An 18,488-nucleotide genomic window follows, 5' to 3' on the forward strand; every position below is an offset into this window, starting at 1 on the left:
TATTTCAAATAAAAATGTTAATTTCCCTCTTTTTAATTCCAGTGCCTGAGTGTGGCATCTCAAACGCCTTCAATTAACCCTTGACTTTCCCACGAACTTTAAATTGAATTCAATTCCAAGCTCATAACTTCCACGCTCTTGTCTCTCAAATGAAATAAAATCATTTCAACTTGCACATCAAACACCAACCAAATGTTATTTGTCCAAGCATGTGGCGCATTTAAAACAATCAAACATGCAGCATTTCAAAAATAATCTCATCAGCATTGTGTGTCTAACATCCATCTCTTGTAATGCAATTAATTTCCACGCTCATCTCTGACAGAACCTGACGGCGCCAAAAGGGGGAATCGTTCCAACAAATACATTTATGGAAGCAAAAACCGGCTGCCATGGGTTAAGCATTCACAAAGCTTCCATGTCATGTTATTTAACGTCCTGAAATATCACAGTGCGGCTTGAAGATTGATAAAAAAAGTCGTATTCCTCTTTATTAAAATTCACAGTCGCAAGGCGTCAAGGTGGCAGCAGGACTAATAAAAGTGCCGCCGCTTGGAACTTTTGGTAAGCAAAGAGTTTCCTCTACGCTTTGCGGAGGCTCCTATAAATCTGCTCCAATTCCAGCCAATGGCTCCATCTTATTGCTATCCCTTCCTTCAAGATTGGCCCCGTTTGGGAATTTCCATTTTTATTAAACCAGGCAAATGTGTTAATAAAGAGGCCAAAGTGATGGGACAACAAACGTTGGTGGAAAAAAAAAGCAGATGTGAAGGGGAAGCAGGGAATTTGGCTTATGAAAAGACGTTTTTTTTTCTTCTTATCGTCAAACCATTTCATTTCCAATGACAATTTTCCTCATTGGAAATCATAAAAACTGCCATTACACAATCCCCGGTCCATAACTTGTTGGATTAATTCTGTAATATTATTATATGTGTGCATTTAATCATTTTTGTATGAGAGCTCGTTCCAAGGACTGTTTAATGGAAGATAGGACTGACCTTTACCCCAGTGTGCAGACCTAGAAGGACACTTAAGAAGATGGTGATGCAGCGTTATCGCTATCTAAACAACCTTCGTGATTACTCGCATATTATCGTGAATTGTGACGCACTTTTTGGTTGATTATGGATTTGTTTTGCCGAATGGAGGCTTGTTTGTTTACTTTCCAAGATCACAGATGCCAATTTAATTAAATATATACATAATTAAATCAGATGTCCCCCTGTATTGTTTTATAGTTATATTTAAGTATAATTATTGATGAACCTAACATAATTTAATATAGTAAACGTTCTTAACTGCCATTTTTGGCAATGGACTTCCAAAAGGATTTAAAAATACTGATTAACATTGCCAGATATTAGCTTCAAAATTGGATTGCTCAAGGGGAAGTCATCCAATTTTTTAAAAGTTTCAAATCTCTGGGTTAAGCATTTTTTTTTCCTGGACATCTCATTCCCCAAAAACTTTGCTAGCATTTGAAAATGCAGCACCGCAGGGGCATCTGACTGGAAAGGTTCCTCTCTATCTCCGTTGAGAGGGGAGCAAAAGGTCCATACATCTAATTAAAAGCTGAAAATCATTGGGTGATTATGCTCTATTTAACCTGACACCATGAATCACTCCAATGCTGTCGGCCATATTTAATGGGAGATAAAAATGACGGGGGAGCTTTCTGGATGTCGTCTTCTAACATACGGTCAGCACAAATACCGTATTTTCACGACTATAAGGCGCACCGCATTATAAGGCGCACCCTCAATGAATTACATTTTTTCCATATATAAGACGCACTGTATTATAAGGCGCACTGTCTATTTTGGAGAAAATATAAGACTTTTAAGTGTGCCTTATAGTCGTGATAATACGGTAATTGCTATTGACTTCCAGGTATGAAGCACTCACTACACAGTCACCTCTAGAGCCAGCCATTGTTGATGTTTTGGATTTTTTTGTATAAAATCTTGCAGTAGAGGAGGAGCTATATGATGGAAGATTTTGTAAACTAAGATGGCATCTGCATATTAAACAGTATTGTTCCAATTCAGGCGTGTGTTTTTTTAATATCAGACAGTGGTGGTTTTTAGTTTTTGGTTTTCAGTTTTTTCCATATATAAAGCGCACTGGATTATAAGGCGCACTGTCTATTTTAGAGAACATTTAAGACTTTTAAGTGCGCCTTGTAGTCGTGAAAATACGGTAGGTCACAAGTTCCAGACAGGCAACGACGGTGCTTTTTTTTTTTTATTAAACACCCTCCCGCCAATTCATCAAAACGACACCCTACATCACCTTGTAATCCGTCCGCAATTCAACCCGAGCCTAAACGAGAACGTTGACCAATGAACACGAAAATGTTTATTGGCATATCAATATTCTTGGCGGCTTTTCTCAGCAGCCTTTATTCGTCTTTTAATTACAAAGACTAATTAAAAGTCGCTTGTAATGAGGCCCGTACAGGTTCTCCCCTAAGGGCGGCAAGTATGGCGTGTCACTTTGCATCATTAACAAAAAAAGTACACGGAAAGAAAAGGAGCCCCAAGTTGTAAATGAGATATTTCCCTTCGTTCATTTGCAGAGCTAATAAGAAGGAGGCGTCTCGAAAAGGTGGCGGCGTCAGCGCGTCATTTCACGCCCGATATACCGCCGCTGTGATAAATGACAGCTCTTACAAAATTCATGAAAGCTGTAAAACAGCTTGTTGTGAAGCAGTCTTGTGATAAAATGCAATGACACAATTTATCTCTTTGCTCTTGTTCCACCCCAAAGAACTTTTATATGAAGAAAAGTTACTCATGCAAGTGGCCGAAGCAATGGACCATGTACAGAAATTACAAAGAAATGGAAATATCGCCCAATTAATGATAGATCTTGTCTCAATACAATAGACAAAAACAAATATGACCCAAATGTATGTGCCAGAAACACATTAACTATCAAACTGTTGAATAAATACCTTTATAAGTACCTAGAAAATAATCCCAGACCTAAACCCAAAAGAAACCAAAGGGAGGAGCGATGGAAGGTCCAAGTGTTGGTCAATGAATTAGCAAAATGTGGGCTATATTGTATTGTAGTTAAGGATTTCCTCTGCGGGGCTTAAAGTCTGCCAATCCTGCCACTCTATGTGACCAATTAAAAAGGAATCAAACAATTTTATCAACAGTAAATTAATCATTTGATGAAAAATGGTTACCGACAAGTCTCCAGATCTGAATCCAATAAAAAACCGTGACCAGACGTTTGCTTGCCGGTCAAATGTACTTTGATATTAAACAGTACTTAGATAATAAACTCTCTCTCTTAGATATTAAACTCTATCTCATGAATATAATTTTAAAAGAGCTGGTTTCAAAAGTAAACTCTCTGTCACCATTTTTACCCTCGACCAAAAGGGACCAAAAGACCGGCGACCAAACATCTGAGCACCATAAAAAACACCAGTTAACATCTTGGATTTTCATACGCATCAATGGTAGCCAATAAGTGAGCGCAAAACCATGCCATATCATACCTCAATCATCGACATTATCACCTTATGATAATTTAGTCTGCGCTAACTCAATTGCAAATAGTCTGCGCATCTGTGTTGCAATTTGCTGAGTGATGACAACAGCTTGACAAGACAAACTAACCACAGAAAATCCCTTGGAACGCCAACGTATCATACCACACTCCTACGACGTGTTTGTATATGAGAAGCATTCACTTCGCTAATTAATTGGTTTTTGCCCTCACAAATCTTAACACCACCCCCGCCCACGACCCAGTCACGAGCAAGTGCTCCACGTATGATGTTTCCTGCTGCTCTTTTTTTCGCCAATTACGGCCAGCCACGTTTACCCATGAATCTAGCACGACTCGCACAGCGTGGTCTCTCGCCTGGAGCTTCTTAGCAAAAGGGGGTTGTGACTCAACTTGGCAAAAGGGAGAGTGAAGAGGGAGGGGAGACCGTCACTCTCATGCTCCATTAGGCCTTGCGTCGCCGGCGGATGAAGAAAAATATCTCCGGTCCAGGACGTGGCCGCACAGACGGCTAAATTGCGAGTGTTCGTCCTCTGTGCGGTGACCTCATGATGACGGGGGCCTGCTTGTGTTTGAATCAGTGCAGTCAAGTGCGCTTATAATCACATCATGAAAGGTAAGCAGCGGTGGGAGGTAACGGAGTCTGCTGTGTAAATGCTATGCAATCGTACTTCAGTAGAATGGCCTTCAGCAAGCTGATCAAACACACAGACAAACCTACTAAATGCTCATAAGTGTATTGTTTCGAGACCAGAACTAACAGAACTGGGATAAAACTGACACTGGTTGGAGTTGGGCCAGGAGAAAAACCAAGAACAAGGTGAAATTGAGATAATTCATTCATTTTCCGTGTAGCTTTTCCTCAGATAACTATGGGAATTAAACGAGGTATTGGTTTCCAGCCAATTGCAGCGCACAATGAGGCAAATAACCATTGAAAAATACATATGTATTTGAGATGTGGGAGGAAACTGGAGTACCCGGAGAAACCCCAGGTAGATACAGGGAGAAGAAATTAAACTCAGGAAGGGGCTTGAACCCTCAATCTCAGAATTGTGAGGTGGAGATAATGACAAACATTTATTTTAAAATATATGTATTTTTTGGTGTTGAAGTTGCAATCATTTAACGGTGTGCTGTGGCTTTGGCAACTAAAAAATGCTTTACCAAGTATTTTTTCCTGTAGTTTTGTCCAGAATTGACAGAAATACTGCCCGTACAAGTTTGAAAAGAGACCAAGGTTTAGAGGAGTAGAAATTCAGATGCCTAACAGCCACAATACTACCATCTTCTAGCATTCTAATCTAGTGCTCAGGAGCCTACTGTCCAAAACCTGATCTTCACAAAACCATTACAAGAACAAGACTTTAGGGACAAAGGACAAAGACAAGTCAAGATTATTTAAAAACACAAAATTCCATAGTATTTTTTACAGAAGAATAGTAAGAACTGCGAGCCAAAGCATCCAAACATTGACTTGGACACAAGCAATCTGATGACTAGAGCACGAAGAGCAATTGAAGACGCAGCAAATTCCAGAGGGAAATCATGGAATAGGTTGAGTCAGGTGTGATCGTGTTGTGCAACGAAGAAAACACATCACCAACGATCACTTGACCGCCGCAGTATCGATTGGCAATCATAAGTGTCTGCTTCTCTTTCTTCAGCGACCTAGCATTCCGTTTGCGACCGATTGTGCAGGATCCTTAGCCGGGAAGCCCGAATAATTCGATGATCCCCTCCGGCATTGCTGTCGAAAGACAAGATGGCCGAAAGCTCGCCGGGGTGTTTATTGAAAGCCGGACACCCGGACCGTGCTCATTAAATTGATTCATGGATTCAATAAGTGGGGCGCTGGCAGCAGGTGCGCAGCAGGACACGCTAAGCATCCATCACTTTGATCAGGTATCTAAGGTGGCTTCTTTGCACAGATGTTGCTGACACAGCAATTGGCAAATGACATTGGCAATAAAACAAAACAAAACTCAACTGACAACTATTAAGTTGATTTTTTTGCGACCAACTATAAATAAATGTAATTTTTTATACCTTATCTTCTTTTAATGGTTTTATAGAGAACTTCAATTCACATATTTCATGCACAATGGTATATCTTTATCATTTATAGCAGATTTGGGGGTAGTCATCACACCGTTAACATGTAAAATATGAATTAATGAAAAGAATTACGTTATAAAATGAGTTCCGGAACAAATCAACGTTGTATAGTGAGGAAGGACTCTAGTGTATTTTAGGATTACTTTTTTTTCTAGAAGTAATGTCATTTAAAATGGGCTTACCACTACGAATTGAGAAAAGTATTTCTAAATGTAACCGTGTATAATGAAGGTAATATCGGTGTTTCGATGAATAATTCCATGCTTAACGTAGTGAATAATCTCAAGGAGATGATACCATCCTAAAAAGAAAACGCATCTTTGATGAAATTGTGCAGAAAAAGGCCCATCCTAAAAGCACATTAAGCAGTAACCATCTGTCACATTGGCGAGGTCATGGTCATTGCTTTGCCATTTTCCCTTGCACTGCTTATCGTGACCTCCAGCAGCCAAAACACGAAAACTCCGAACTCCAAAGCCTCGACACGTTCCTCTCAACATTCCACACACCGTTTCTTTTGTTCTCCTTTTAATGTCACGCAAATGTCACTGACCAAGCACTTGATTTCAGTGAATTATTAATACGGTGATAAAGGACGTGAATATTTTTAATGATGGCTCAGCTCGGTAAACATTTCTCGAGTAAATGGAGCCATCTTGCCAAGACTGAAATGTTGACTAATGGCAAATACTTTGCCGGGAAGCAAATGTGAAATATCTTTTTGTAAATGGTGATTCAGTACAAAGACAACATTAGTTTTTGGATACTTGCACTGAAACACCTCAGCTACCTGTATCATTTGCTGATAACCACTTCTAACCATTTTAATCACTTTTCTTAGAACGGCAATCCATTTTGCTTGTAATTATATCCTTTTATCAGTATTTATTTATGAGTGCAGTTCACTGTGAAGCTTGAAATGTAATTGTACTTGTATAATGACAATAAAGACATTTAATTAAATTCAATTTTCAGCAAAGAAATGGCAAAAATTGCCGGAAATCTAACTTAGTATCAATTCTATAGACAAATATTAGCATTTATCAATGAGGTTTAATTAATGATACTGACTTCCAGAATTAAAACAACACATTCTATTAACGGTGATAGACATTCAATCCATGACGTCAATGTTTTAAAGAAGAGGAGATTATGCAAAAAAAAAATCCACACACTGCCATTTTACGCAATTATTGTCAACTCAGCAATAAGCGTGACAGTTCCCGGGTCTAAATTAAGCATACAAATGAAACTCAAGTGTCCAATTAACACTTCGAAAAAACAACAACTGAATATTCACCCCCCGGGGGGGGAGTAAATGTGTGCTCTTGTAGTCCAGGGACTCTCCATCAACATGACGGCCTTTTAAGACACAGCGGACGACTAAACTATCTAAAAATATCTATCAAAGTGGGCGCTCTTAGATCACAGCACGGCGACGGGGGCTTTGCTTGCCGCCCACTTTCAAAAGCCAGGACTTCAGTGCAATGAAAAATTAACAAAGTGACGGCGCTCAGCGTGGCGTCGACATGACTCACGGTACTTGAAAGAAAGGCATGCTCTCAAGCTGTGAGAGGGTGCATTGGCAATTCGATTACATCTCCATTTACTTTTTTCCCATAGGTCAAAATCTATTCAAAACAAACCCCCTATACTCCACGACTGCCAGGTAAGCCTGTCATGATATGGAATGACGAGAAATTGTCTCGGAAGAACTTGGAATTGTTAGTCTCATCCAGTAAATAAATAAATAAGTAGGTAGATAATCACAGCCCTTTGACTTAGCAGCTTCATCATTCATGCCAGCGACTGTAACATGAATGTCCCGGTGACCATTATGGTTATTGATGGCGCCAGGGGTCATTATGCATGCCGTAGGCTTCTCCTCGTTGCTCTTGAAAATCCTCCAGGCTTAAATAACTCCTGATAAGACGTGCATCCCTACCTGAAGAATCAATTAGAATGTGTATTACAGTCACAACTAGAGCCGTATATCCCAGAGCTGATTTAACGCTCCTCGGTGCTGTTTAAACTCCAGGGAGAGTCGGTATAAAGAATGAATCAGTTGAGTGAATCTATTCATTTTTCTTTATTCTTCGGAGGAATGGTTACAAAGCAATTTAAGACGCGTGAATGTGATCAAAACACGGTATGGTTTGAAATGCTGACTTTCACGTGGTGAAGAGGGTTTGGAATGAAATGTTTACGATGAGTGAGCTCAAGTCACAATAGTGGTGGCTTATATGGAAAAAATCAGACACGGGCCAATATATAATATACCAGGAGGGCTAAAGCTAAAAAATAAAAACTTCCATTTCATTATATATTCACTAGTATTTTTGTTTGTTACTCTGGTACAATCATGGTCATTCTTTTTTGTAAGTGCTATGTGGGCAACTGCCCAGGGTGCCATCTAATTAGGGGGCACACTCCCTGATTATTCTAGGATAACAAAATATGTGCACTGAACAACCATAAAAAAACAAAAAACTAAAAAGTTTAAGTCTACCTTTTTTCTACTCTTTGATACCAATCACCAGATAGTTAACTTTACCCAGAAACTAAACAAAAAAAAAAACATTTTTACAAGAACTTTCTTATATAAACTCAGAAACTGGGTTCATCTCATTTAAAATGGCGCACTTGGACATGTTTCCAAATTGCCATTAATGACGTTAAAACCGATTGAACAACTTCCGCAATCAATGACGGCCAATGAGCTTTCTCCCAAAGCCCAATGCAAAATGAAGCAGTTTCTCAGTTTAGATTTTAAAAAGCCACAGATGACATAAGTGCGTCCGGGAGACACTCCAGAGACCGTCACTTATCAGAGCCGCAAGCAAACATCTGTCAAGAACCGAGATTAGTTATCGACTGTGTGTGACGGAATATCAGGTCTGCGCATCGTGTGCTACTTTATGCTGCGAGTTGTGTTGTAAAATGACTATATTACATCATAAAAAAAAAACATTGTGTCAAGGTAAAAAAAAAAAACCTTGTGGCCTTTTAAGACATCCTCCCTGTGGAAGGAATTCTTCCAGGCTTTATTTTTCTTCTATTGACACCAACACATGAGCTAGGCGCTATCATGCAATCAAATTATAATAACTAACTCATGAAGTATGGAATCTATTGTGTCGAGAAGCGAGCTGACATAGTCACTTGTCAAGCTAGCATAATTTCCAGGCAGGAACAGCGCTTGACTCCAAAAGATTCTTCACAGCAACCAGTGGGAGCTGCGAGAAAAGCCCTCGTCGTCTCTGCATACATTTAATCACGGTAGGAAAAACACGACAACATTGCGCCTCATGAAAGAGAAGCACTGGGAAAAGTTGTACAAGTTCTGGCAAAGTGTCAAACTGCCTTTCGGTGTTTGGAAAATACAACGTGTGGATCATTTTTAACGAATGGGAAATGTCAGTAGAAAAGATGCTATTGCTTGTATCGCAGATTCTCAAACTTCCCTAAGAATTCCCATTTTAACCACTCCCCATTACCCTTGACTTAAAAAATATTAAAAAGGACAGTTAACGAAGGGCCAGAATGTCTCAGAGTACAATAAGTCGGACCTTCAATGAGTTGCCTAGCTTAAAATTTGTTTTATATATATGAGGTGCACCGGATTATTAGGAACAGTAGTAGTGGTAGTAGTAGTAGGAGTAATAGTAGTGGTTAGGAGTACTAATGTTATAATTAGATATATCTGAACTAAAGGGAATTTAATACAATGAAAAAACGAATAATGATCCATTTATAGGGCGCATCAGATTTAAAGGCGCACTGCCAAGTCGTTTAGTTGAGCATTATAACGCGGAAAATACAGCAGAACACTCTTGGGAAAAGAATGTTTGATAGACGTCCGATTAAACACCGTTCAAGAATATTTATACAACAGATTGGAAAAAAATGATATGAGAAGTCATTTGAGGTCACGATTTCTGAACTTGCCTTGAAAAAGTAAGTGAACTGTTTACATGCAATGCCAGGTCTCTTTATAACACATGCGATGTACTTGAGCTAATTGGACCTCTATTGGGCGAGACACATGGGAGGTGAGAAATGATAGAAAAATGCAAAAGACATCGCAGTGGAGCTGAAATTCAATACACAAGCATGGACTGGGTTTTGCCTTGTGTATCATTGCTTGTCTCTGGGTTTTATGTTATTTTTGATTTAAAAAAAAAAACTATGCAGGGATAAAAAAATAAATAAAAAAATAACGACCCTGGATTCACCCCATCTTGAAAAACGAGAAAGGTCAACAGTGAATACCAACGATTCCCATGCTGCCAGTTTTTATGTTCATCCCTGAAAACATGCCGAGAAGTATCATAAAAATATTTTTTTCTGGTTGGAAGGCACTAAAATGATACAGTCCCCCCTCTGTGTAAAGAACGGACATGATATCCAGGTGGGCCAGATTCGTCGCAGGTATAAATCGACCGTCAATACTTCTCCGCCTTCGCCAAATTGAGCAGTTGGTAGACGACGTTTGACTTCTGACACTGAACCGATTTAAATCCGTAAGCTGTCACGAGTGTTCTTTCAATTCATTGCCCACTGTCAAAACAGATCACCAAGTGTGAAAACTCAAAAGACAGACTCTCATAGGAAGGCCTTTGTGTGATTCCAACCAGCAATTTGACTACTTTGGGAAGAAGCAGTAGGAGGGGGAAAGCCAAGTGCTTGCAAAGCCTTGGAGATTCAAACATCTCGACTGAATAATGGACTCCTGTGGTGCCCTGAGAACTATCCTAAGGCACTGTTAAAGTGTCTTTGAGTCTAGAAGCCTCTTTCAAAAGGAAGTCTGGATTTCTGGAGTTTTATATCATAAAAGACACAGTTGATGGGTTCACACGGCTGAAAATGGAAACTGTACAAATAAGTACTTTGTCAATCCGTGAAATGCTTATGCTACTCTTTCTACCTACTGTTGAAAATAAGTGTAGCCTGCAAACTACTTTATTGTTGCTTTTAGCAATAGAATAATATAAGGACCAGCCTCTAATGGTCACGTTTAAATGGCAACTTTCATTACTTTCCTTCACAGCACGGATTGTCATGGTTTTATCTCCGCCTTAACTCAGATATCTTTTGCCATTTACCCAAAAAAAAAAAGAAAAATAAATAAACAATTTTTGGAGTCACTGTTACACACTGAATCTAGCTGAGAAGACAATTGCTGGAATAAAACAACATACAATTGCCAGGTTACAAGGCCAAACAAAATGCTTATTATCTTTTTATTACAATACTTTTCAGACTAGAAATCACATCTGAGTATAAGTCGCGCTAGCTAAAATATGCCAGATAAAACGAAAAAATAAACCAACAAAAAAAAACAAGCCGCACTGGACTATAAGTTACATTTTTGGGGGGAATTTCATTTAACATTTATCTTGAAATGGATAAAACAAGATAAAATAAGAATAGAGTCAACAGCAGGCTGAATATATATATATATATATTTTAAACACTCTAGCAACGGCAGTGGCTGGAAGAGATCGAACAAAGTCAGTATGGAGAAGTTTTCTCTAGGAGACATTTTCATTTTTTACACCAAATATTCGGTGAATCATTTCCATTTCCAGCAGTTGACAAATGACATTCACAAGTTTGCGGATGCTCTTTTGCGTCGAGCAATCTGGCCGGTCTGTGCCGCTCTCATCGGGAGCCAGCGAACACCTGGATGAGACAGATTGACTCCGATCGTCGGGGCGCCGGGGCAGAGCGGATCTCAGCCCGAAAAGTCGATGGGACGCGGCCCCTAGTCTCCAAGCACGTGATTGATTGCTCTCTCGGATTTTCCGCCGCTCAGCATTAGCGCCGATGTAAACATCCATTTGGAAGTCGATCCAATTCTTCAAATGTTTTATTCTCCGCTAGCATTTGCACTTGCGCCGCGAACATTTGCACTCTGCCAGACGTGTGATTGTTTCCGAGGAGTGGCAAATTTATCCCGTGCCTGCCAACGAATCCCGAGCCCCATTTTCTTGTTCAGTGGAGTGGAAGTGGGCGGTTGCTGCTCTGTTTGCCAACCAAAAGAGATCTCCCGCAAACACAATTAGAACGACAACCCCGCTTCTCTTAGACGAAAAAAAATGGATCGACAATCGCAAGGATGGCTGTAAATATAAAAATGCATTTGATTTGGTCACAATATGTTCCAGCTGCTGCCCTCTGGCAGACACTATAGGTCCCACAAAGTACAGATAAATAGGCTTAAGGACAGTTTTTTCCCATATCCATCAGGACTCTAAACTTGCGGTAGCACGACACACAATCCCTTCTGTATAACTTCGGGGTGAGGTAATATGAAAATACATTGGGCAGTTATCTGCTGCCTACTGGCTGAATGGAGGTAAATGAAAGACAGTGGTATCCATAACGGCAGAATGCCAGATTACGAGTCCGAAATTATCTCTTATTTGGGTTTTTTGCCGTGAAAACGCACCTTATTGAGAAGCACTACCAATTTCGTCATAGGCAGTTTCTGGGTATGATGACAATTAGGCTGTTTTCGAGTCAATGATGATGACAAAGCCTATGTCCGATTATTATTATTATCATTATTATTGTTTGAGTTCGGAGTAGAAAATAGCAGAGTTCATTCCTAGGAGCTGCTGGTTGTTATGCTGGATATTTACAGATCCCCTGGGGGGCTTTGGACTTGCAGAGCTGGTGAGAGTCTGAGCAACTCAGAGAAAACTGTGGGATTTCTGGTGCAATGCTGCATATCTAAGCATTGTGAGATCTGGTGTCCTTTTTTTTTCTTCTTCTCCAGAACAATTCACGCATGGCGGCTTTCTTGCACTTTCTGTTAGTTGCGGCTTAGAAACCCCCCGCAGTCCAGGGCTTTGATGCAGGACAGCGCTTGGAAGTGGTCCACTGATACATTTATTGATTGCTCTCAAAGTGCAAATACTCCCGCTAGTTTTCTTTTCCCTTCCCTTGACTTGGCGGGGGACAAAATAGTCTGATAGGAAAGTGTTTCCCATCAAGGTGAAAGTGGTAGATTGAATTTGCCGTTTTTGTGTGATTATCGTTTTATATCTTTTTCACAGGGTTGGGTTTTGTGTTAAAGTAATCTGACTTGCTTTTTCTACTTGCATTAAACATTTGATCATGGCAAATCAAATATTTGTCGAAAACATAGTTCCTTGACAGCAATATACCAGAAAATGGTGGTAAAGTACTAATCTAGTCAAAATAATGTACTTCAATTTCTAACCTGGTTCCTTGGCATTAAATTGCTTTGAAATGCCTGTCAAACACTACATTTTCTCAAAAAGAAGCTCCTGAATTAAGTTCAGCTTCATCTTATTGCATAAAGATGACACTAAATAGTAGAAAAGTAGGAATTAATACTACATCAAAATGAAAGCTTCTAAACTCACACCACAGATGGTTCTTTGGTGCCAAGATGGTGGTAATCTACATGAAGTGCCTGAACCTTCTCCAAAATTAGTGCCATGGCACCAAGATGCCAATAGACGGCAAAAAAACACTACTTTTGCCAAAATAAAGCTCCTAAATTTACTTCAACATATTCCTTGGTTTCAAGATTTTAGAACCTTGGACACATTGGAGTGACGGTCAGCTTTAACGTGGCAAAAAAAACAAAACATTATACATCTTATAGTCTTATAACATGACGTGATATTTAGGCATAATGGAGGAGTGTGGAAAATCCATTTGAATTTTGGAAACAAAGCATCAGGCGTTGGGTAGGTAATATGAAGATTGAAGCATGGAACGTTCATTTTTTGGAATTATTAACCACAGGGCTTTCATCCCAATGCCGGCTCTGTTTTTAATTTAGTCGTGCTGACCGGGGTTTCGCCGTGACGCCCCGGTCAAGACGCCCAGACGAAAGGCGACGCTAGCGGCTGCATGCCAATGAGCCTGCTAGCGCCACGCTTCATCCATGTTGTGCAAATAAATTGGGGTTGACTTGGGCGAGGGGCCTTGAAGGAAGGTGCGAGATGAAGAACGCGGCGTGTAATTTTCGCTCCAGATGAGAGGTGACGGTCAAATAAGGTAAATTAGAAGAAAGTAGGGAAGAAGAACCTTAATTCGAGACCTTTTCCATTACTTCACGCTAAACATAAGTAATGAAAAATCTGTCACATCACACCCTGGCAATATATTACTTTTTCTGTATTAAATTGAAAGGGAAAGCCTGATTTGAATAATCATCATGTGAGCTAATACTTCTCTAAAGAATTGAGAAATACATGCACATAATTCATTGGTTGTCATTGACGACGATATATATACAATCCATTTAATTTTGTAGAAGTGCTCCTAGTTAAATACATGTTCAAAAACCCAAATATATTCATCTTACAGTTTTTAAAAGCCCATTTACTACTCCTAGGCTTAACCGTTTTATAACCAGACTATCAGGTCATGTATCAAAGTACCAGGATGGGTCTTTTTAAAATGAGTATTCATAAAGAAAAAGGATAAAATGTAAAGTTCTGTACCTTGCTCTCTTTTCCGCATATTGCTTTGAAGGTGTTGAAATCAGCGGAAAATTCTGCAGAAAAAAATAAAAACATAAGTCACACTTAAATATTAGTCGCAGGCCCAGCCAAACGATTAAATAAAGAGCAACTTACTGCCCGGAAAATACATTCATTAACCCAAGAAGCATTTTAAAATGGTACAAGATGGCGCCAAAATTTCAAATGAAAAGTACATAGTCCTTAGCTTTCAAGAAGCATTTGATAGTTAATTTCCCAAAGACTATTTATGCGAAAACCAAAAAAAAACTGCTGTTACGGCTGTCATCCTGGGTACACATAGCGTGGATAGGGTGTGTTTTTTGTGTGGTTTTTACCATTTTTATTTGAGGGTGCCACTTTAGTATCTTTTACTTCCCCTATGTTATCCCTTAGTCCAGGTTTTGGCCCTTAGTCCAGGTTTTGTTAATAAATTATGACTAAAGTCTACTTGCAGTGTGTGCCTGGCTCATCATTGACTGAATCCTTCTGCTGTGGTAGTTGTGACTATCCGGTATATCTTAGCATCAGGGGGAGTGGTAACAATTGCGCTGACAGTAAAAGTTTAAAAGCAAAAACAAACATATGGCGATATATTTCACATCTCAAAGCCCTGAACTGTTGTGCTCGTTACTCTGACACGAGAATAAGTGAAGAAGAGGAAGCTTGACTCGTGGGACTGACGTCAGCTGTGTGTGGACAGCATGATGAATGAAAACGGAACGCTGCAGGCGCCCATAAATCAATATCCTCTCCTCTCTGTTAAAGCTTCCAAATCCCGAGTGCGTCTTCTCGTTTGGACGATGATGACGGGACACCCGGAAACTAATGCGGCAGTATTCCCGACGACCCGCCACTCGGCGCCCCACCCGGGTAATGTAGCGGCCTAGCGGCAAAAGCAAACTCGACTAATGAGTCTTCCTCCGGGGCGAGGCTCGTACTACCTCTAAATGCATCGCTCCGACTCCATGAATGATTTATCACTAGAAGCCCCATGAGCCAATGAAATGCGTGCATTAATCCAAAACATGCAGCGTTCCCGCTTACATTACGTCTGAAAAAAGACGTGCAATATTCATGTGGGATTGTACGTACAGATTGCTGGTCAAATGGCAGGTTTTTCAGATGACAACAAGATAAATCATGACAAAAGTTTTTCCCCACTATTAATGTGAACTTTAACCTGTACAGTTCAGGTGGAAATGATATAAATAGGTTATAAATATACGCACGAGAAAGCTTGCATTCAGAATTAGCCCATCAGAATGTTCAATCAGAGCTGTCAAATGCTTGATGGAAAAATGGGTCAGTTGTCATTTTTAAAGTGCCTAAGAATGGGCTCAAAAGCTTGCTTACAGAACCAAAACATGAGCAAAAAATGCTACATTTTCTTGATTTGTAGATGGGATTAATATGGAACAAAATCAAATAAAATCCACTAATCCAGCTATATATTTTTCCGATTTTCAGTCCGACACAGGTTTGAATTAAAATGAGATCCACGTTACGTCAAATGGATGTCAAAATTTCAACTGAGATACAGATGTGCAGAGTACTCAACCTTTATGCTGGATACCCCATAAAAAGTAAAAAGTGTATAAACAATAGTGAATGGGAATTTGCACATCTTGCAAAAGTATGCCTAGGCAAAACTACAAAAAAATTATGAAAAAACAAATCACTTAATTGCTATCCGTTGCAAAAAAACAAAACCCAACAGGGCTAGTTTTGCTTGTTTGTGGATAATACTTCTATTGTACACTATAATGCAATTTTACAACCATATTTTTTTCAGTTTTAGATGTTTTCAAGTGTGTACCACAAGTACTTTTTCCACTCGTCATTGAAAAATAGAGCAATAAACGAAATTGGATGGAAGTGGACAACCCAAAGAATTGACCTGCTGCACTAGATGACAAGTATGTGAGCTTGATTGACTGACATCCGTCAAGTGGCGATTAAACGTAGCGTGTCCACACGGTTTCCCGAAGCCACGACAGCAATTCTGCCATTGAACCCTGCCATTGCAGGATGGGAATTTGTCACGCTCGAGAGGAGACCGGATCGACTGCAGAGTGTCACTCTTTACTTACATTTCCTGACAACATCTGAGTCCAAATATTGGTAGAGAAAAGTAAAGAGTGCGTATCAGCAAAAACGTCCTCTGAGGCCTTTAGGAGGGCTGCGAATCTCTCACTTGAGGCTCAGAGAGAAAGCTATCAGACGGTCTTGCCGTCAAAGAGGACAAGAGTAAAGAGAAGGTCAATACAGCAAGAGGGAAAAACACAACTAAGGATCAGATTGTTATGGGAGGTTGTGAAAGAGAATACAAGCTGTGATAGGTCTTAACCCTCTTTTATACAACTCAGGGAAATAGAGTGACGGCTACTATGTAACCTTATACCTGATAGTGTGGCCATATGCCAGTTATCAGAAGCTAAAATGGATCAAAGCTGTTGGTTCAAGCCTGTAAAATGCTGCAGGATAAGAGATTTTTTCTCTGTAAGAACCCACTTGATATGACATACTCCAATGATCTACAGTCTTGAAATAGAAAAGCAAGACAAGCGCATTTTGAAAAGCGAATGAGTTGATTTTCAAAGAGATAGAAGTGGACAAAGTACCATTATATCCTCCTATAAAAGCAATATGTTCATTATTTTGAGTGAAAGTGTATATGTTTCAAGTTTGTTTTCGTTCAGATGCCTTACAAACACATTTTGTCAACAAAACCTCTCAAATAGCCCAAGAGTAAATTGTCTCATTTGAAATTCAGGCGAAATTAGCTGTGTTTCCCTGATTGATTCTTCAGAAATGGAGAAATTCATTCAGATCTTCACTCTGATTTTTAACCGCATCTTTTTTTCGGCGCCTCCCCGCCCGATTCAGTCAGCTGAACGTCCTTCGAGAACAATCCCGGGCTGATTAATGAAGCCGGGCCGTTAGCGTGGGCTGCCTCGGCTTCTGCAAATTGAACATTGGCATTCTTATCTGAATGCGGACCTCACATTCTTATTCAAATGCTCTCCAGGGTTTTTCCTTGCGTGCATATGTGTGACTTGATTTTTGACAGGCATAGGGAAGCAATATATGAATAGCAAAAACATGAAACATTGGGGCTAACACAGTCATGGGAAAACTACGGCCCTTGGGCCACATATGGCCTGTTATGCTTTTTAATCCGGCCCACCGACATTGTCCAAATAGTTTTGTTTTTTTTATATTTATTGATTTATTTTTCTTCACAAGATGGCACCGTCATGCGAAGAGCCAGTGTGAGTAGATCTGTCCACTCTTATTTGTTTTTCGTGTTTTACAGCCCCTCTATCTTTTTTTTAAATGACATTTTAATATTTCTTAATACATTCCTTTTTACTTTACATTGTACTTTATACTTTAATGAGGAGTGATGAGTATGTTAATACTTGGGTCCTTTCTTTCTGTTTCTGTTTCATATGCACTGTTAACAAATGCACTTTTTTATTTGTATCGTATCTTGTGCTGACCAGGCCCGTCTGTCAAATTTTTAAAGTCAATGCGGCCTCTGGCTAACATAACAACATTCAGTAATTCATTAATTTACTACACGGCTTATTCTCATGAGGTTTGCGAGGGGTGCTATCATCAATGGAAGCCAAAGAGTTAAGAACAATGGTGACGACTCCAAAAAAGATGTGAAACCAGAAAGATTTCAGTTGCAACGTTCATGTTCAAAACTGATCACAGGTTCATCTTGACTTCTAAACTAATTACCCCTCATTGTGACCAGCTGTAGGCGTAAAAGGCTGCGACACCACCTGTGTCATGCTGATGGAGAGCATGTGCCCGCTGCCACATGCGACCTTCCCTCTCTTGCTGCTTAACCAGATCAATTACGTGTCGAGACCAGCCGCGGCAAGAAAGGCGAGGCGGTAAACCGCTGACCTTGTCAAAGCGCCGAGGGTCACGCTGAATAATTCCTTCAGAACACGTCAAAGGCTAACAGGTCGAGATGCTGGGATGTGCTATGGAAAATTGAAGCCAAGAAAATAGGGCGATTAAAGTAAAGCTTGATAATAGTCGAAGAAAATCACAAATGTTTTGGATCATGGGGGTCTTGACTGGTGTACAAAGCCAAGTTGCTTACTTTTAAAATACTAGAAGTTGTGTTTTTTTCTGCATTAGCTTGCAACTTGCAGTAATGGTTGTAGTTTCCCTTCACTAAATAATATTATAGTGGTACCTCTACTTACAAATACTTCAACATACGAAATTTCCAGGTTATAAAACCCTTTTATATGCACTGTTTCAACATCTAAAAAGATCCAAGTCATGAAATCTCCAAAAACGTAAATA

The 18,488-nt window shown here is 39.7% G+C and overlaps 1 protein-coding gene across 1 annotated transcript in view; it reads right to left on the reverse strand.

The window, feature by feature from the left end:
- The window catches only part of LOC144200961 (F-box only protein 40), a 75,021-nt gene that overhangs the window by 47,860 nt on the left and 8,673 nt on the right, over positions 1–18,488 (reverse strand). The window contains exon 3 of the mRNA XM_077723362.1: positions 14,136–14,188. Coding sequence (XP_077579488.1) covers positions 14,136–14,188 — 53 coding nt within the window. The remainder of the gene's footprint in view (positions 1–14,135; positions 14,189–18,488) is intronic.

Source organism: Stigmatopora nigra, chromosome 8, assembly GCF_051989575.1.
Source record: "Stigmatopora nigra isolate UIUO_SnigA chromosome 8, RoL_Snig_1.1, whole genome shotgun sequence".
Lineage (NCBI taxonomy): Eukaryota > Metazoa > Chordata > Actinopteri > Syngnathiformes > Syngnathidae > Stigmatopora > Stigmatopora nigra.